This window comes from Notechis scutatus, chromosome 1, assembly GCF_049901735.1.
Source record: "Notechis scutatus isolate UNSWTSFEM ecotype Mainland chromosome 1, rNotScu1.2, whole genome shotgun sequence".
In the NCBI taxonomy this organism is placed as follows: domain Eukaryota; kingdom Metazoa; phylum Chordata; class Lepidosauria; order Squamata; family Elapidae; genus Notechis; species Notechis scutatus.
In genome coordinates this window covers 96,410,850-96,431,775 of record NC_142009.1, presented here as the reverse complement: position 1 = coordinate 96,431,775, position 20,926 = coordinate 96,410,850, and the positions used below count along the sequence as shown (strand labels likewise).

The following is a 20,926-nucleotide window of genomic DNA, read 5'->3' as shown; positions in this document are numbered from 1 at the left end:
TACATTACCTCGGGGGTTTTAGGGTCTTTTATATCAAGCTATTTTCTCCCTATCTGTAGGGTCACCCACCAGCTGCCCAGCTCCAAAGTCACTTGTAGCTTCAAACATCCTTAAACAGATATGGTAGAATAGTATTGTAATCCTGTTTCATGAAAAACTTCCATTTAAGACCTTTATCTTCAATAACACACTATGTACTCTTTCATATTTGGCTCCCCAGAGATCTTTGTATCAGTGTATAAAAGGAGTTGTGGATCTTGGACTAGTTTCCACCATATTTTTTTTTAAATTAGTGTGAGATGAATTACCTTGCACAAGGGAACTGTGGTGCTGGTGTGTGTGTTTCTTTTCATAAAGGAATAAGTATAATCAAAATAGGACACATGAACGTAATATTTTATAAAACTTCTTTAATTCACTCTTATTTTACATGAATATTTATCAGCACCTTATCATTTACTCTTGATTAAAAAAAAATCAACAGGACACAGTAAATGTTTTTTTCATTATGAAAATATGTCCAGGCTTATGAATGTGCATATGAAGAGCAAAGTAAAAAACATACCAAAGCTATCACCTAACTCTTGAATTGATTCAATCCATTTTGGCTTTGTCAGAACACAAAGCTACCATTTCCACAAATCTAGACTACCACTGGGAGAAAAGCTGGAGCTTCTTTGAAGCCTTGAACCAAAGCTGATTTCTTGGCTCAGCTGGGAAATCACGAATGAGAACCAGAAGATTCCTCCAGCATTGCAGAAGGGAACAATGCACTGGTGCGGTGGCCTAGAACTTGTGCCTCAACTGTAAACATTAAAATAAATGTTATTAACTTGCATTTTTATTTATTTTTGTACTTGCTCTGTGTGTCAAGCATTCATTATTAACCCATTTACTCCTTAAAAAATTAATGAAATTCCCAAAGTTATATATATGTGCAGTTTCTATTTGATTTCTTATCACTATAAACTGAAAGAAAACCTCTATATAGTCTGAGAAAGAAGTTTTATGTTCGGTTTCTTTTTCTTGTTTACATGAATTTCATTCATAAGCGTGTACACACCCCAACCAAAAAAGTATATCAATGTTTTCTGGCTTATCCATAAAAGATCTTTTCATTTTCTCTCCTTCTACTTACACAATACATACAAAAAATAATCTACAAAAATCATTTACACTTGATTTCAGCAACAATGTTTCTAAGAAAAAAAATGGTTCTGTCCAACCATCATAAAAGGAATGTCAGTAAACAATAAATACAATGTGCTTTCTTTCCTATATAAACATATTTACACTTGAGTCTTTGGCTTATGTTTGAATTTCTTTATAAAGAACTTTGATCAGGCTGTCATTGCACAGTAAAATAAAATATGCCATTTTTAAAAATGTTTGCAGTATGTGTGGCTGTATCTCTATATAGATTCTTGCAACACATAAAACCTACAGATTATCAGTCTGTACACAGTGTTTTTAAAAACTTTTAACAGTATGAAATTAAGAACAAGTGTAAAATAAAACATTCACTAGAATAGATACATGCAACAGATGACAGGACTAATGTAGCCGAGAGTCAGTGGAATATGCAAACACTGGAAAGTTTTACTTTGATTAGCAGATGTTCTCTGCCTTGACTCTTAATTTTTTTTTTTGTGGCACTATATTCAGATTGTGTATAGGGACAGAACAACAGTCTCTCTCTCTCTCTCTCTCTCTCTCTCTTTCTCTCTCTCTCTCTCTCCTCTCTCCTTTACACCATTTATTAAGAAAAATACTTTTGCATTTAAAAATTAAGTCTCCCCTTCACTAAAACGTTTCTTCATAGGTTCAACAGCAGATGTCAAAACACAGTTTCTTAAATTTCATATTATTTGGTTCACTTGATTGTATTTATCCTTTCATATTAAGATGATTCAAGGTATTCCAGTGCGACATCATAGCAGAAACGATATTGTTCCTAATAGAGCAAAAAAACCATGTTACATTGCATTTGTGAAGGAAAGAAAATGAAGGAAGCACTACTGCTCCAAAGACTTAATTGCATATTTTGTTCTTAATTCACCATGTTTTTATATTTGTTCATGATTTTTGTTAAAAAATAATAATTGGAATTCCTTGCTATCAGTGGCTTCATATCTCATTGCTAGTTATTTGTCTACCAAAGAATAGTTCTGCTCTTTCAAAAGAATAATAATAATAAAAATATTAACATTCATTTATCAGCTGACAAACCTCAATTTTTAATACTATAGCTAGTATTACACCAAACTGAATGAAATGTAAGCTCCCAAAATAAAAAAAAAGATAGGAATTTGAATAAGCCAACATACATAGTTTATTATATGGTTATGAAAATGTGCATTTCCTAACAGATATATCTTTTACCAAGGCCCATGATCTGGAAGGAACAATATTCTGAGAGATGAAAAGAAATGTCAACTCTTTATCTGATTTCTTTTTAAGTTAACCACCCTTCCTCCAGGTGTAGAAAACCACCATCATACAGCACTTAACAGGAAGTACATTTTTTTTTTTTTAAAAAAAAATACTGCTGTTTCGTTCTAGCGCTCTGATTAACGTGGTGTGTAGAGGTCAGATGAGAATATTTGGCTGGTTTCTTGGGTGGTTCTTTCTCCCAGCTTAACAGCTTTTGGAGATGCGATCAAGCGTTTTGCCCACATAAAGCATGACCTTGAAAATACCCCCCCTTTGGCAGCTGCTCAGACTGTAACAGAATAGCACCATTGCTTTGTGCTTTTACGTATAATCAAAGCTGTTAGAAATCATAGCAGGCTAGAAATTACTAAAATAAACAACACTGATTATAAAGTATGCATTCTGAAGTGCTTTTAAATTATAAACGGGGAAGATATAAAGCACAGATCTGTGCCTTCCTCCAGTCTAGCAGAACAAAACAAAACCAGTGCATAAATCTCCTAGTGGGAATATTCTGTCAAGGAAAGGATGCAAAAGGGATTTATAAATAATTATAGTGGTCATAGCCAAAGGGGAAAAGAAATTATTTTTCATAGAAGAGGTGTGTCATCTGTTATTCCACAAATTGATTGATCTTAGATTATAACTCTTGCCATAATTGTCCAAGAATGATAGGAGTTCAAGGGCCATAAGATCCCCTCTCTTGCCCCAAATCGGACCCTAATTCTCCTTTCTTTCTGCCTTTTCATCCTCATGTCCATTGATTTTCCTTCCTGCTTCCCATTCTTTACTCTTTCCCACTTTATATGCTCTAATATTTTAGGAAAACACATACTAGGTAAATATGTTAATTATGCATTTTCTGTTTGCAGGAATGTATGTCAATTGTTTTAAAAAAATCCCACATCAGAAGCATTAAAGTTGATATGGGATTCTATTGCTTTTAGTTAGGATTGTTTCCATAATTTGAGAGGCTGGGCTGTGTAGATTGATTTATCTTACATTTCAATGATTGCTCTGAAATCAAATTCAAAGAATTAAAAAATGACCTTTAATAGTCACAGACTATAGATTCGTAGGTTTCAAACTAATACTGGCAATAAGCACACCTTATGTAATTCTGATGCACTGCAGAAAACCTTGATTTCTACATGTTAAGTTTCTGCAGTTTAAAAATGTGCAAGTCTAGATTTAATTATAAACTTCAGGATTTAATTTAATTATTTGCATATTGTTCCCTATGAATATTACATGGATCTTTTTGTCTCTTTTTTTTGGTAATTAGCCACTTTCTTATCTTTTGTAATATTTACTTTGGCTAAATCACTATAATGTATCTAGCTTTTTTCTTCTTCTTTACATAACCATTATCGCTCTCTTTCACTCACTCTCATTTCCTCTTCTAAATATAATTTTTTAAAAAATGGCAGGAGCCTGTGATATAATACACTAAACCATTTAAAGTTTTAATGAATTTTGGATGATGCCTCCTATAAGGAAATTCTCTATGTATCATATTTGGCAGAGATAGGTAAATGGTGGGTCGCCTGGATAGTAAACAATTTTAATTCCACAGAAATGTCTGGAATTTTCTTGACAAAAATAACCATTTCCAGCTGGTTCCTTGTTTAAACCATCTATAACTACGTAGGTTGTTAAAAAGAAACAATTTGACACCTTCTCTCCAAAAGCTCATCCACTACTTTACAAGCTACGTTATCTTCTCGAATGACTCCTCTTAGTTAGCATTGAGATGACAGTAACCCTAAAACTGCCTGAAACTCTGTCTTATGAGTCAAATTAGGGCAGGAAGTTAAAGAGAAAGAAAGATGTTTCCAGTGATTACTGTGAAACCACCGTCTCTCAGATTCATCAAAGGCCTAGATCTTTCAGTAGTGAATAAAGACTTTGACCTTCAGCATGCATTCAGCACATGGGAATTCGTACAGAGCTATAATTCAGCATTAATACATTCTAGATGTATTCTAATTATTTTGATATACAGTATGTTGATAATTAATTGAACATAGTCTGTATTTCTTGGAGTCTTGGAAAAAATGATTTTATTTAGGTGACTTATATGATTTTCATGCGTTTGTTTATTTGTTTATCAGCAGAACATAACTTACCGGCGTTTCTACCATGTTAGGCTTACTGTTCCGTAAAGTTTTTACTGCGTGGAAAACATCAATGACGTTTTGCCTTTTAACCATTTCCACTACAATGCCTATGGCACAAAACATCCCGCTTCGTCCACCACCGTTCCTGAATAGGAAAAGAACAATGGTTAACAAAAAAAAAATTTGCTTTGTAAAGAAGGCTGAATCAATTTGGAACTGAGCAACTCTGCCTGTTCTTGTAATTGGTTAGCATGTTCCCAAGACACTTAAACAGGTCCTATTTCTAATTCTTAGCCATATCCTTCATGAATCTCTGCTCATGCTGAGTTTTACCTTTCCTGTCATTAGTTCTACACATATGGGTTATTATTATGTGTTTTCCTTAGTGAAATGACTTTCGGCCAACTTCCATTATCTCCCCTTTCCATTTTCACATTTTCACTCAACTTTTTTGGGCAGCCACTCTGGCTTCTTCTGACATCTTTTTTTTCCCATCCTTCTCCCTCCCAATTACTGGTATTTGTTATGGTGCTTTACGTATATCTTTTTTGAGATTCGCCTTGAACTTCAGTTTCTCTCATCATTACTAGTAATAATTCACTATATTGAGGTCTTTATATGCATTTTATTTGTTTCTATATGTTAGGGTGTAGGTATATACATATGTATGTATATAGCAATGATGGTGAACCTTTTGGGCCCCAAGTGCCCAAAGCATGTGTGCACGTATACCCAAAATGCAATGCATGTCTGGCGCATGGGTGCACCCCGCATGCACCCCCATGCATGTGCCCCACCCCCATGCATGTGCAGCAGAAACTCGAAGGCCAGCTGGCTGTGGGAGACATGTGCACATGCATGGTGGAGCTGAGCTGGGGTGATGGCGCATGTGTCCACAGAGAGGGCTCTGCATACCACTTGTGGCACATGTGTCATAGGTTCGCCACCACTGGTATATAGCATAACTATATGCATATAATGTATGTGTACACTTTTGAGAGCAGGAAACAGATTTTCATTTTTAATGTGTGCCAGAGTTCCCACAGGGGAAAAAATAATGGCAATAAAGGTTATCTTATATTTAACATATGTGCTTTGATTACATTAACCTTCAGTATTCTTGAATATAAAGAATTTCATCTGTACATGTTATTTTTCTTCAATTGTTCCACCACTTTTGTTTTCCCTGTTGATTAAGATTAAGTCAAGCAGAGCTGACCGCTCATGCCTTGTTAAACCCACTGAAGAATTTTCAGAGGGACAGATCAATTATTTTCTTGAAAGGACCATGTTTGTCAGAGTTTATCTTCCAACAGATGTTGAAATAATTAAAATGTCCCAGCTCTACTCCTTCATGTCTTTTTGAAAAACGTGTAATTAGCTTTTGGTTATTTCCTATTATGGTTTCTGTTTCTTCACCATAATATAAGGTAACTCTAATTAGATCATAACCATACAGCAACATGTTGAAATGAGCAGGGGAGGAGACAGATGGGAGAGAGAGAGAGGGAGGGAGGGAGGGAGGGAGAGAGAGAGAGAGAGAGACAGAAAAGAAGAAGAAGAAGAAGAAGAAGAAGAAGAAGAAGAAGAAGAAGAAGAAGAAGAAGAAGAAGAAGAAGAAGAAGAAGAAGAAGAAGAAGAAGAAGAAGAAGAAGAAGAAGAAGAAGAAGAAGAAGAAGAAGAAAATGCTTACATATAGATGACTTCAGTCTCTAAAATTATATATTCTTGGCCCTAGCAAAAGTGCCTGGAATGGGGGACCTATTAGAAGGAGGAAATTAAATTTGGTTGATGTTCAATGGTTGTAAGAAAGATTTTTCTTGGAAAGTAGTTCTAAATGCTTGAGCTGGCCTATATACAATGTAGTCTGAGATACCTCTCATTTTTCCATTACATTTAATAATCTAGGTAACCATGTTCAAGTGCCCGATATCATCAAACGAGATACACTATCATAAAATGAGAAAGGCACACACTGTTCTTGGGAAGAAGAAATATTTCTCTTTGACTAGAGAAATAGGAGTACACATATTGTTCTGTTAGTGAAACATACCTAGAACATTCACCTACATGAAATTCCAGTCCACAGTATGGAGAAAATAAATAGTCAGGATTAAAATGCTAAATTACACTTACAGACAATGAATTATGGTTCTCCCTTCCCCTTCTTCGCATTCTTCTTGCCACTTTTCCACTTGAAGAATTAAGTTTAAGAATGACCTCTTGGAGCCTGGGACATCTCTATGAGGTGCCCAACTCAGATACTGGAATTGCTGAACCATCAGGTAACCTTCCTGAGGCTAATGAAAAAGCAAAAAACAAACCAATTTTATACCCACTGCAGACAATACAATGAAGTTTCAAAAGAATGAGAGGCTATATTAAAATCGGTGAAAAGTTTATGGCAGGCTAGTTTTCTAGTTCATCAGGCAGGATAGTAGAAAGCATGGTGACTAAAAATTTTACTCTGCAATTACAAAAGTATGAAGATGAAGAAGAGTTGGTTTGCAATGTAGGTTAAGTCATATCTCAGCTTGCATTGGTGCTATGGAAAAAAAGTATTCTTCAAAAATATTGTTTATTTATCACCTTTGAATAGCCAGCCATCTCACATAGTGAATCCAAGATAAACGTTTGCAATTATTTAGTCAAATTTCTATAAACAAATCCTGGTCCAAAGGGCTTTATTGTTGGGGGTGGGGGAATCCATTTTTGTCAGAGAACATGTAGCTCAATTACCAATGCCACAGATTAATTTTAGGAAAATTAATTAATTTAGGAAAATTTAGATGCAAGGCAAAATATTCAAAGTTTTTCATCTTTTCAAAAATCCTGTGAAACAGATTAGGCTGGCAGATAGTAAAATATTGTGGCCTTTTAATGCAGAAATAATCTGATTCTCAGCAATACTAATTATTACAGACATCTTTTCCTTTCTCTTTTCTTGCAAACCCCTATACCATCTGAGGAAAGTTTGAAAAAAATTCTGGAGATAGATGAGGGGATTTTCAAGGAAAAGAACAGCTGCTAGAATTAAATAAAATGCAATGTTTTCAGTTCAAGGTTGCAGTTTTTCGATCTGATATGCTCATTGTACCTGTTGGAGACATGATTTTTCTTTTTAGAGTCAAACTAGGTCTTCAACCTAAGGAAAATACCCACTTGAGTTAAGGAGATTGGGTGGCTTACAATGCCTCCTGAACTTAAAATGAGTATGTTCCAGAGCCTTTGTGGTTATGGAACAAGATCGAGAAAAGGCAAGTTTCTTGAAATGGCTGCTAACAGGTCCAGCAACGATGATATAGCTAAAAGAACTTGAATTGTAGGAGTTGAGGTCCACATGTCTTAAAGTTACCACAAAGTTGAGAAACGCTACCATACAGTAAGGTTTTATTTTTTTAAAAGTCATTTAATTTTTATAAACATGTTTTTCTGAATATGAAAAATTCTATTATAGTCTATTATAATAGGTCAATAAACATGCCTTACCCTTGTTAAATTGCATATCCTGAAAATTCTGTTGATTACATCACACTCCATTGAACAGGACATGCACTCAACCTGAATAGGACCATATCTCAGCATTCCTTCCTCTGGCCAATATTGTGGGCATCCCTGTGTGATATTAAACAAAAGCTGCCATTTAAGTAGCTTTAGACATTGTGCTAAATCACCATACATTGCGGTGTCTTCTAAGTAAGAGTTCAGAATCACGACAGCTTAATCATTATGCAAATACAACAACGCAAGATTGGAAAAAAAGTTCACATTGTTCCATTTTTGCATGGTAAAGCAGTTTTAATTATCCAACTCTTCTATTAATTGTAACTGTTGATGGAGCTCACAGTTCTCATGCTTAATTAAACTGGCTCACATCTGGAAGGAGGGCAACAGGTTCACTATATGAAACCTCATCTTCTTCTTAGCAGTCTCTTTTACATTAAATATTTTTTATTTAGCAGTACAGAATATCTATTAGCCAGCAAGGGTGTGAACTGATAATAATATGTCTGGACCAATTTGATAGCATGACAAACAGCCCAATTTACTTTGTGCTAATATGGAGATTTTCCAGTTGAATTGGGAACTCAAATGCAAATCTTAGCTCAGTTGGCTAAGATTAAAAAATCATAGCTTTTTTCTTTTTATTTGTTACCTTGCTGTATTTCAGATTAATTCACTAATGAATCTTTGTGCAAGAACAGTATCTGGATCTTCTAAAATAGGAAACAGGTATCGCCTAAAGCATAACCAGTGGGGCACTGTTACAAAAAAAATTACATAATGGAGATGGCCCTAGTTTAGAAACTTGAAACATTAAAAAAATTAATAGTAAAGGTTTTTGTATCATGGAGTGCAGAGATGTGACCATGATGAGAGACTTTTCTGCTTATTTACTTCCTTCTTTCCTTCCCTCCCTTCCTCCCTACTTCCATTTATTTATTTTAAATGCCCAGTACCAATATCATTTACATATCCCTAGGAAAGAAACCTATAAATATCAGAAGAATAGCTCAGGGTATAGAGTGTGCATAAATTTTACAGCATGTAGCAATAGCAATAGCACTTAAACTTATATACTGCTTTACAGTGATTTACAGCCCTCTCTAAGTGGTTTACAGAGTCAGCATATTGCCCCCAACAATCAGGGTCCTCATTTTACCAATCTCAGAAGGATGGAAGGCTGAGTCAACCTTGAGTTGTTGAGTATTGAACCCTTGGCAGTCAGCAGAATTAACCTGCAGTGGAGGTGGTATTCAGCAGGTTCTGACCAGTTCTGGAGAACCGGTAGCAGAAATTTGGAGTAGTTTGGAGAATCGGCAAATTCCACCTCTGACTGGAGATTTTACAGTATCCTTCTCCTGCTACGCCCATCAAGCCACACCCACAGAACCAGTAGTAAAAAAATTTGAATGCTACCACTGCTGCAGTACTACATTCGAACTACTGTGCCACTATGGCTCCTATGCTCAACTAAAGCTAAAGATGGAAAATCCAATAAACAGAGTGAATGATGGATGTGATGGAACTATAAAAAATTATAGTTGAGACAAAACAATTGAATGTCAAGAACTTTCTGACACAGAACCAACTGCTATAGCGAGATACCAAAATCCAAGAAATCAAAATCTTTTCCAGAAAATCAAACTTTTCCTGTTCCTAGGAAAGAGTATCAGTAAATAATACCGAATGACAGAACAAACGTTTGATACATTCAGCATTGCTTCATGAAAATTTATGACTGAAGTCTTAGCAAAATCATTTAATGGGAGTAAAAGTTACCAAAGTAAAATCTTAATTCTGGATAGTGTGGATCATATTTCTTATGTGAAATATCTCCCTGAAATAGCGGACTAGTTTGCTATATCCAAAGTAGTTTTCATGAAATAGTTAACCTTATATTATTTGTAACAAATTAGTCCATCAATTAATGTCATTTGCCTTGTATATTTGCCTTATACAAATAACACAAACAGTTGCAAATAAAATAAATAATTTGTGACTCAGGAATAATGGATGCCCTCCTCTTCGTGGGCTGTTAAATCTAGATTTCATTGTGCCCTTCTTTCCTACTACTCTTACATACAAGTAGTGTTTGTTACTTCACAAAATCATGGAGAAATGTACAATTATCTATTGACATGATTTATGTTTGGTTATTAATCTGAAATAATAATGAAAACCTCAGAAAGGATCATGTACAGATCATGGTCTAGATTTGATCCTCTTCTGACTCTGTCTGAATGGGCCTGCTTCAGTCTGGAATTCAATTGAATTCAATGCATATTCCTATTGGCTAGTTAGTTACATTATAATTATACTTTATAATCATGTTTGCGGATTTAGGACCTAAAAGTATATCCATTTATGTAAAAGATGTTCCTTCTAATTTGCTATAGGTAGCCAAGCATTCTCAGAAATGCTTTGGATTTTAATGTGAACACATGTTCCTTTTCTATTTATCTATATATCTACATCTAAAGACCTCTAAATGTGAGAGGCAGTTTGGTTCAGTGGTTAAGGCACAAGACTAGAAATTAAGAGATTGTGAGTTCTATTTTCGCCTAAGGCATGAAAGCTGTCTGAGGGGAAATGGTTTTGGGCCAGCCACTTTCCCTCAGCCCTTGACGTCAGGGTCAGGTGACAAGTTGGTTGGTCAATTCCTGTTACAACCAATGGATCAACACTCAGTTGATAAAAACAAAAGCACCTGCAGGAAAATACTAATTATAAAAAGGAATATTTATCTAAATCTGTATAAGGAAGACACATGAGTCTATGTATGTTATGTTATGTGTGTGTGTGTGTGTGTGTGTGTGTGTGTGTGTATTCACAGGGGTGTTAAACTCAAGGCCCACGGGCTGGATCTGGCCCATGGGGTGCTTAGATCTGGCCTGTGTGGGCCACCCAGGAGACAGCAAAGGAATGACCTTTGTGGCCTATGCCAGTGAAAATGGAGCTGGGGAGGGTTGCATGTGGCCCTCCCCAGCTCTATTTTTCCTGGCAGAGGGTTGTAGGAGGCCGTCACAGCTGGAAATGGAGCTGGGGAGCCCATTTTCACTGGCAGAGCACTTGGGCCATCACAGGCAACATGAGTGACATCGAGCTGGCCACACCCACATTGGTCATGCCCACCCTGGCCCCCCAAGGTCAAACACAACCCTGATGCGGCCCTCAATGAAATCGAGTTTGACACCCGTGATATACAGTATAACTGTATCTATGTGGAAGCCATCTGTAGTACAGATGTTTATGCAATGTACCATATACAGAACATCAATACCATTTCAGACTGAATATGAGTGAAATTTTCTACTGAAAAAAAAAAAAGGTCAGCCTTTTTAAGGTGGATTGCACAAACTTTTTCAACATCAAGATCTTACTTGAGCTAAATCAACTTCATTTAACATCACGAGAGAGGTACAGCCATAATCATAGACTAGTCTCCAGAAATCTTTCACAGTGTTCGGCAGAGGATGCTGAGTGACAATGAAAGCAGCAGGTTGTCTGTAGCTCTGTATTTTAAAATAGATAAAATACAAATAAAAAAGAAATGCAGGCAACAATATCTCCCTCGTCAAATAAACGTATAAATCTTACACAACCACTGCACCACTCTCCAGATTGAGCAACAGAATAATAACAAAACAGACAATATATTAACTCCTTTCATTTTGAGGAGCATGGGACCAGGAAATAAAAAATTAAATCTTGGCCAGAACTAAGGAGCTTCTTAGTTTTTGCTTTCACTTTAGTTTACTTCTTTATCTTGGAGAAAAAGAACATGATAGATTTTTTTTTTTTTGTCCTCATGATAGATCTTAAGGCAGAATGACCTTGACCATGAACAGTTGCCAGCTTTTTTTTTTTAGAGTTATGCTGGGTGTCAACAGGGGGATTAATGGGTTAGTTTGTTTAAGCTAACTGAGAATTGGATTATGGGGATGATTGGTGTATATGAGAAACTGTGAACGTGAGCATGTGCTCCTATTACTTCCTTCTGCATCCTTTCTCTTTATGTAGCAGAAGAATTAGTTATCTAGGGCAGGGGTTCCCCCACCGGTCCATGGACCAGCAGCGGTCCATACAAACAAATGAAGCCCCATCCACGGGATGCAGGCAGCATGCAAAACCACACCTCCTCCGGTCCTTGGAAAAACCTTTCTCCATGGGACCGGTCCCTGGTGCCCAAAAAGTTGGGGGTTGCTGATCTAGGAGAAGGAGGTAATAGGAGTAAAAGGAAATTTTAAAAGTTACAGTAGCTTCTGGGAGATAAATGCTGCCTGTTGACTTTTGCCTACCTACCTACTGTACTTTCCAACTGATTGGTATAAAGGATTGAGTCAGCTGGTCTAATCACCACTATCAAACCTCTTGGAAGGAAAGGTGAAAAGATAAATAGGGTGTTCTTCCTAGGATCGATCATTGATGCTACATTGCCCAGAGGCAAATAGTACAAAAGAATGAGACATGCCTGACTCATGCTTCTCTTTAAACCAGGGGTCCCCAAACTATGCTGGCTGAGGAATTCTGGGAGTTGAAGTCCACAAGTCTTAAAGTTGCCAAGTTTGGAGACCTCTGCTCTAGACACTATTATAGGCTCAGGTTTCCATGCTGTACTGGCAAGAAAAGTTCAAGAAATCTGAACTCCCACTTTTCCTTGCTTCTGACTTTTTGAAAAAGCTCAGAAGGGATCTGCAAGCAGCAGGATGAGAGAGAGCTCTTCTTTCCGTTCTTTTGGATTTTTCTAACTTCTTCTGAAGGGAAAGAACATTTGTTCAGAAGGGCTTTTCAAGGCTAAGATCATTTGAGATACTTCTTGTTTTTTAATTTTTTTTAAATAACAACTGTATAAATACTAATGAATTAATTATAATGTGGAAAATAACTGTTTTGGTTTTTAGGTGTACGTAACCATGAGTCATTTGGCAGGTTGGAAGTGATCGTTTCCTCAAAATACAAGATCACTTACTGGCTGCATTAAAGTATAAAAATATCCAAGGTCTCCTATCATTTCTCCTCAGTAATTTTCAACTCCAAAAAATTTGTAATATTCATAATGTCAGAAAAATCAGTATATTGCTGCACATCAGAATAAGTATGAATTAATCTTTTTTTCCAAGTACCAATAATTCTATTGCATATTTCTCATCTAGTCAAGGAAAATAGTCACTTACATCCATAAGGGCAGCATTGATGTAATTGCTGCTTTCGCCATCAATAGTAATTAAGAAAGGCAGACATCTGTCAGGTGGCAGCATATCCATAAAGCGGTTTTTGTCATGATTTCTTGGCAAGCATGCTATGCTGCAGTCTTCGGCTTGCAGCCGAGGAGTCACAGAATTCAGGGTCTACAAGGCAAAATAAATATTTATTTTGACATTGTGTACCTAACTCAAAGAGGTTTGGGCATAAGGGATACAGGCAAGGTGACAATGTTGAAAGCCACAAAGAAAGCAAAAGCACATTTACTTCTGTTTAGTCAGGAGTAAGGGATAAGAATCTGCATATACGGAATTGGAAATCATCATGTAAAATTCATGCCCTGTATTTTACACTTATCTAAAATGCAAAAATTGCTCCTGATAGGCCAAAAGTCACCCACGTTCAAATGAATTGGCAGGCTATAGTGATTACAATCACACGGTGATATTCCCCATATCCAGACATGAAAGAACACCATGACAGAAGAGGACAATGCATTATGAATCTGACACAGGAGGTACAAAACATTCTGTATTTTCGAAAGCAAAGAAATGGTGCTTTTAAAGTGACATCAACCAACGGATGTACCTGGAATTCATCTTTAAGATGTGAAGAGTTTGTCTGAGAGTCTATTCGAATCATGTCAAAATATGCAGCTTTAAATTCACAGACTGGGATGGCAGTTTCTCCACATAAGCAGGCTTCCAGGATGGCATCATGAATAAAGATATACTGTTCCTGCCAGAGAAAGAACAGAAGAAGTTTGGGGATCCTACAGTTGGACAGATCATTTAGGTCACCGAATCCAACCTCTTGCTCAGTATAGGAATACAAATTACAGCATTCTCAGCACCTAGTTGATGTGTAGTGCCACTTGAAAGCATCTAATAAAAGAAAGTCCACCACCTCTCCAGCTAAGTCTGTTGAGCTGATTTTATTGGCTAGGATGTTTTTTATTGGCTAGGATGTTTTTTTCTAACATTTCATAAGATGTCTTCATTATTGAATCCAGCAATGGTTCTTAAAGGAATGAAATCTCTCCTTTGGATACTTTCCCATTAACACCCTTATTCAAGAAAGCTTAAAAAGACAATTTGCATCTCGCTAAAGCTAAGAAACAGTGCTGTGTATTTTTAAAGTAATATTCATTCAAAAAGTATACATTTTAAAGAATGGCAAATTTTTAATCCCAGCAATACTTAACGGCAAAATTAAAGAAATAATGTTGGGGAATGGTTATGTTTTTGCTCACATCTATGAAAAATAATAACATACCACCAACACTTTGGTGGTATGCCATATTTGTATAAAGTTGTATGCTTGAAAGTACAGATAGTCCTCAACTTGCAACCATTTGTTTAGTGACTGTTCAAAGTTACAATGGCACTGAAAAAAGTGACTTATTGCCATTTTTCACGCTGAGATCTTTGCAGCATCCCCATCATCATGTGATCAAAATTCAGGTGCTTGACAACTGGCATATATTTATGACACTGTCCTAGGGTTATTTATTGCATTGTCTTAGGATTACATGATCACCATTTATAACCTTTGCAGCTAGTTTCTGACAAGTAAAGTCAATGGGGAAAGCCAAATTCACTTAACAGCCACATGATTCACTTAACACATTGCAATGATTTGCTTAACAACTGTGGCAAAAATGTCACTCATTCACTTAACAACTGTTTTGCTTTGCAACAGACGTTTTGGGCTCCACTGTGGTTGTAAGTCGATGATTACCTGCATATATTTTTATTTTAAAAATGACAATGTCATGTCATGACCAGCGATGGCAGAGTGTATTAGAAATAGAAAATTTTCCCTTTTGGGACGTCCCTCCCGACGCCGGCAAAGTAGAGAAAAGGACAGAACAAATTGGAAAGAGTGGATGAACGCTTAAAGACTGTGAGTAAGGAAATTAAAGATTCCCTGGTGTATTTAGAAATGGACAAGTCTGCAATGTATCTAAGATTCCAAAAAATAGTGGAATCAAAAGAAGAAGACTTAGATCAGGTGATGGCGGAAATCTTGGCAGAGGTACTGGAAAAAGACAAAGATGAGATTTTGAAAGAGTTGGATGAAGTCCACAGAGTAAGTACTAATTATGCAAGACGACACAAATGCCCAAGAGAAGTGCATGTATGTTTTGCAAGAAGAAAGGTCCGGGACATTATATACAAAATATCAAGAGACGAAACAATTAAGTATAAGGACAAAGAAATCTCAGTTCTTAAACAAATCCCAAGAAGGGTTAGAGAAGCAAGACGAGATTACAAATCCCTGGTGACCCAATTAAATTGAAAAGGTATTATGTTTAAATGGCTTGTCCCGGAAGGGATGTTAATTACTTGGGGGGAAAGAAAAATTAAAGTAGACTCTTTAGAAAAAGCCTAAGATTTCTATGAAAGACTGGTAGGCTCTGAAGAGCAGAACAGCAAAGATGAATCAGAACCAGAATCCCAAGAAGACCAAGAGCATCAAAAGAAGGGACAGAAGACCCCAGAAAACTTTAAAAACAACCAGCAACAACAGAAGAAAAAGAAGAAAGCAAGGCACAGTATAAACCACAAGCAGAACTTGGAGTTACTATAAGGCAAAGAGCGAGAATTAATTAGACTTAAATGTTCAAGAAGAATAAGACCAATCAAAAATAAAGAAGAAAAACAAGAAGTAAGAAAAATCATCTAGTAACAACAAGAAAGAGAAAGGCACAAAGAGAAACTGGAGCAGTCACGAGACAAAGAGCGAAACAAAATTAAGTAATGGAAGAAGAAAGGAAAATATTGTCAATTAACATAAATGGTCTAAATTCTATGATAAAAAGGAAAAGGACAATAGCCAAATTAATTAAGCAAAATGCTGACATAGTATGCCTATAAGAAACCCATATAAAGAAATCACATGAAAAATATTTAGAATGCCCAAAATTAGGGAAGCTATTTACTGCATCGGCAGCTGCAGGTAAAAAAAAAGGGATAGCAGTGTATGTGAAAGAGGACATGAAAGCAGCGTTATGGTCGGATCCTGATGGAAGAATTCTGGTTTTGCAGATCTGGATTAATGCTATTCCAATCCTTTTAGTGGTAATTTATGCCCGAATGGAGAGCAAAAAGAGTTTTTTAAGTATTTATATGAAAAATTAGTAGGATTGGAAAAAAGAAATATTTTTATCATAGGGAACTTTAACGCTATTGCTGATTACCAAAAAGACCACAGCATTGGCAGAAGAAACAGAAAAAAAAGAGAGCTTCCAAAAATATGTATGGAAATGATGAGGGAGTTAGATTTGATTGATATATAGAGAAGGTTAAACCCTTGAGAAAAAACAATTTACATTCTATTCAAACCCCCACCAAATATGGACACAAATTGACATGGCATGGATGAATGGGGAAATAGCAAATGAAATAAAAGGGATTGAAATTCTACCCAATAAATGGGCAGACCACAATCCAATTCACATAATCTGGAAAGGTAGAAAAAAATCCAGGAAAAGGTGGACATTAAACATGCATTTAATTAGAGAAAAAGAATATACGAATAAACTTAAGGAGGAATTAAACTGTTTCTTAAAGGAAAATAACAATGGAGCAACTACGAAACAAAACATTTAGGACACAACGAAGGCAGTAATAAGAGGTATAACAATCTCTTATAATGCCAAGAGGAATAAAGAAAAATATGCCCAGCAAAATAAACTACAATTTTTTTTAAAGAATTAGAAATTCAATTACAAAGTACCCCAAACGATTCAAGATTGCAAAACCAGATAACAATAATTAAACACAAATTGAATTGAATTGAACAAGAGAGAATTATTATAAATTTGAATAGAACTAGACAAACTTATTTTGAGCACGCTAATAAGCCAGGAAGATGGTTGTCCTATAGATTTAAAAAAGGGAAAGAAAAAAGATTGATTTACCAATTAATAGATGGAAATGGAGAAATGGAAATGGAGCAGGGGTTAGAACAGAAAAAAGAAATTGCCCATAAGTATTTTGAAGATTTATATAAAAAGGAGGAGATCAATGAGGATAGGATAAGAAACTATCTAGATAAAATGAAGGATAAAGTAATTGGGGAAGAGATGAAAGAATTATTAAACAAAGATATTACTTGGTCTGAATTGAAAACAGCAATAGAGAATCAGAAAAATAGTAAATCTCTGGGACCAGATGGGATCCCAGGGAAACTATACAAGGCAATAGGAGAACTAATAGGACCCCTTATGGTGGAAGTTTTTAACGATGTCCTATTGGCAGCCAGAATGTCGGACTCATGGAAGGGGGCATTGATTTCGCTGATCCCGAAGGAAGACTTGGACCCCTGATATATACAAAACTACAGGCCAATTTCCTTGTTAAATATGGACTATAAAATATTCACTTCTATTGTTGCAAACAGATTAAAAAGAATTTTGAATGACCTGATACACCAAGACCAAAATGGATTTCTCCCGAACAGCCAAATCAGGAATAATTTAAGAATAGTACTAGATGTTCTGGAATTTTATGAAGCCCACCCTGAGAAACAAATAGCTTTTATGTTTTTAGATGCACAGAAGGCCTTCGATAACTTTAATTGAATTTAATCCAAAGAATTTATAACATGAATTTAGGCACCAAATTTGAAAATATTATAACCACTATCTACAACACACAACAGGCGAATATTACGATAAATGGGGAATATAACCACCCAATAAAAATAGAGAAAGGAGTCAGACAGGGTTGCCCACTCTCACCCCTGCTCTTCATATTGGCATTGGAAACATTATTAACATATATTAGACAGAATCCAGACATAAAAGGATTAAAGGTTAAGAAAGAAGAATATAAGCTGCAAGCATTTGCAGATGACATGTGTTTTTTTATTGAAGAGCCAATTGAAAGAGGACAAAAATTGATGAACAAGTCAAAACAATTTGGAGTAGTTGCAGGATTAAAAATTAATAGAAGGAAAATGAAATTAATGACCAAAAATCTAACAGGAAAACAGAAGTTAGAATTAGAAAAGGTCATGGGATTTCAACTGATAAAGAAAGTTAAATACTTAGGAATATGGCTGACAGCACATTGTAAAACACTAATTACGACAAACTATTGCAACAGGTAAAGAAGGATTTAGAAACATGGGGTAAACTGCAACTTTCACAATTAGGTAGAATTGCAACGATTAAAATGTCTATTCTTCTAAAATTTCTTTATATATTTCAGACGATATCAATTAAAGTACACAAAAAGTATTTTGAAGAACTTAATAAAATAATCGCAAAATTCATTTGGCAAAGGAAGAAACCAAGGATAAATTTAAAGGCAATGCAAGATATGAAGAGCAGGGGAGGGATGGCCCTTCCAAATTGGGAGTTGTACTATAGTGCGGCCTCCTTAGTATGGTTGAAGGAATGGGTGAACTTAACAAACAAGAGAATGTTAGTTTTAGAAGGCCATGATCTACAGAGGGGGTGACATGCTTTCCTATGGGATATCGGGAAAACCACCCAAAAATACTTTCACAGACACTTAATTAGAGATGCATTATTGACTAACTGGAAGAAAATAAGGAGAAAACATTATTTAAAGATACCAATCTGGATTCCAACAATGGAAGCGATGATCCACCCAAATAACTTGGATATTAGTAAGATGATTATACAAGGACTTATTGGATGTGCAAGGAAATTTGAAATTGTGGCAAGATCTTCAGGACCAGGGAGTACAAATTGACAGATGGGCATATCTTCAAGTACAGAGTAGATACAAACAGGATAAGAAAGAATTTGGAATCAATAATAAACTTCAGCAACTAGACAAAATTCTATTAGGCCCAGACAAAAAAAAATATAACAAAATTTTATAATTACCTACTAGAGGCAGAATTAGAGGAAGAAATTGTCAAAGGGAATATGATACCCTGGAGTAGGAATATAGGACGTAGTATCACTTTAATAGAATGGAGTAGAAATAATCTGGGGTAGAAATAATAAAACCACAAAATTGGCAGCCTACAAGGAAAATGCCTATAAGATGTTTTACAGATGGCACCTTCCCCCCTCGAGATTAGCGAAAATGCACCCCAACATGAGTCTGAATTGCTGGAAATGTAAAAAAAAAAAAAGGAGGGAACTTTCTTCCATATGTGGTGGTCTTGCATAGAGGCACAAAAATATTGGCAGAAAATTAGAAAATGGTTGGAGGAAATGACAATAGAACAGATCGAATTTAAACCAGAACTCTTTCTATTAGGGATCTTTAATAAACAAATCTCAAAAAAAGCGAAGTATACAATAGTACATATTTTGACAACGGCCAGACTGGCCTTTGCACAATGTTGGAAGCAACCTCATATTCCATCAGAGGAATTGATTATTCAAAAAATAGCAAATTGTGCGGACATGGACAAATCAACTTTGGCATTAAAAGGAAAAGATACATCAATGTACTATGATAGCTGGAACTGCTGGTACGAATGGATAGAACAAAGATCGATTAAACAATAAAGGGCAAAAGAAGATATGTTATAATTGTAGTCGTGATTATATATATATATATATATATATATATATATATATATATATATATATATATATTCGCACAAGAATCAATTGAGGGTTTAAGATAAGGTTGAAAATAAGGTCCTACAAACTGTCGAGGACGAAAGTGTTTTTAACTGTTTTCTGATCTTTTTTTCTACTTTTCCTTTTTTGTTCTTTTTTTCTCTTTCACATTATGTACGTGTTGTTTGTCTGTTTTAACTGTAAAATTAATAAAGTTTACTTAAAAAAAAGAAATAGAAAAATTCCCCAATCAAGAATTACTGTAGAATTTGCAAACTCAACAAATGCTGAAGGTGCTTCTCGGCAAATCCTGATGATGTAAGCCATACATAGTGTCCCTTTTTTGTTGACATTCCACTGACTAGAAAGAAACTATGTTCTTTTCCCCATATCTAAAAAAATGGGAAAAATGAGAGTGCAGGCAATTTAGGAAGGCTCAAAGAAAGAATTGGTCAAGAAGGACTCAGGGGTGGGATTCAAATTTTTTAACAACCGGTTCTGTGGGTATGGCTTAGTTGATGGGCATGGCTTGGTGGTCATGTGACTGGGTGGACATGGTTTGGTGGTCATATTATTGGCTGGGCGTGGCCAACTCAATATCACTCACATCGAGGCACGCATCTCCTCGCCTGGCTTCTCATGACTGGGGATATTACAACAGTCGTAAGTGTGAAAAATGGTCATAAGTCACTTTTTTCAGTGCCATTGTAACTTTGAATGGTCACTCCACACAAGCAAAGTACCAACAAAGGAGGGGAATAAAACTCTAGAGATGTTCTTGAGATAGGAAGTCTAGTCCTGCCAAGAATGTAATAAGGGTTAACAGAGAGGCAGTTTCTGTAGGCAACACCAGAATGTTTCCTTCTTGTCTTCCTTACAGGATTAGGTCAATAATTTCTTCCAAAAACTGGTTCTCCGAACTGCTTAGAATGTTAACAACCGGTTCTAGCGAATAGATGCAAACTGGTAGAATCCCACCCCTGGAAGGACTACAGAAAAAGTCTATTTCTGATAGATTCTGATTATAGAAGTCTGATATTGTGATATGTTCCTTATGTTTGTGCTTCCCTCCTGAGATACATCATAAAATTAACTTGATATGATTAAG

The 20,926-nt window shown here is 35.8% G+C and overlaps 1 protein-coding gene across 28 annotated transcripts in view; it reads right to left on the bottom strand.

The window, feature by feature from the left end:
* Positions 1 to 390: 390 nt before the first annotated feature.
* The window catches only part of PTPRK (protein tyrosine phosphatase receptor type K), a 404,892-nt gene continuing 384,356 nt past the window's right edge, over positions 391 to 20,926 (bottom strand). For all 28 annotated transcript variants that reach the window (XM_087972104.1, XM_087972119.1, XM_087972125.1 and 25 more), the window contains 7 exons: positions 13,848 to 13,997; positions 13,232 to 13,405; positions 11,438 to 11,569; positions 8,043 to 8,168; positions 6,690 to 6,853; positions 4,563 to 4,698; positions 391 to 1,954 (listed from right to left, as the gene is read on the bottom strand). In XM_087972104.1, coding sequence (XP_087828230.1) covers positions 1,901 to 1,954; positions 4,563 to 4,698; positions 6,690 to 6,853; positions 8,043 to 8,168; positions 11,438 to 11,569; positions 13,232 to 13,405; positions 13,848 to 13,997 — 936 coding nt within the window. In that variant the 3' untranslated portion in view covers positions 391 to 1,900. The remainder of the gene's footprint in view (positions 1,955 to 4,562; positions 4,699 to 6,689; positions 6,854 to 8,042; positions 8,169 to 11,437; positions 11,570 to 13,231; positions 13,406 to 13,847; positions 13,998 to 20,926) is intronic.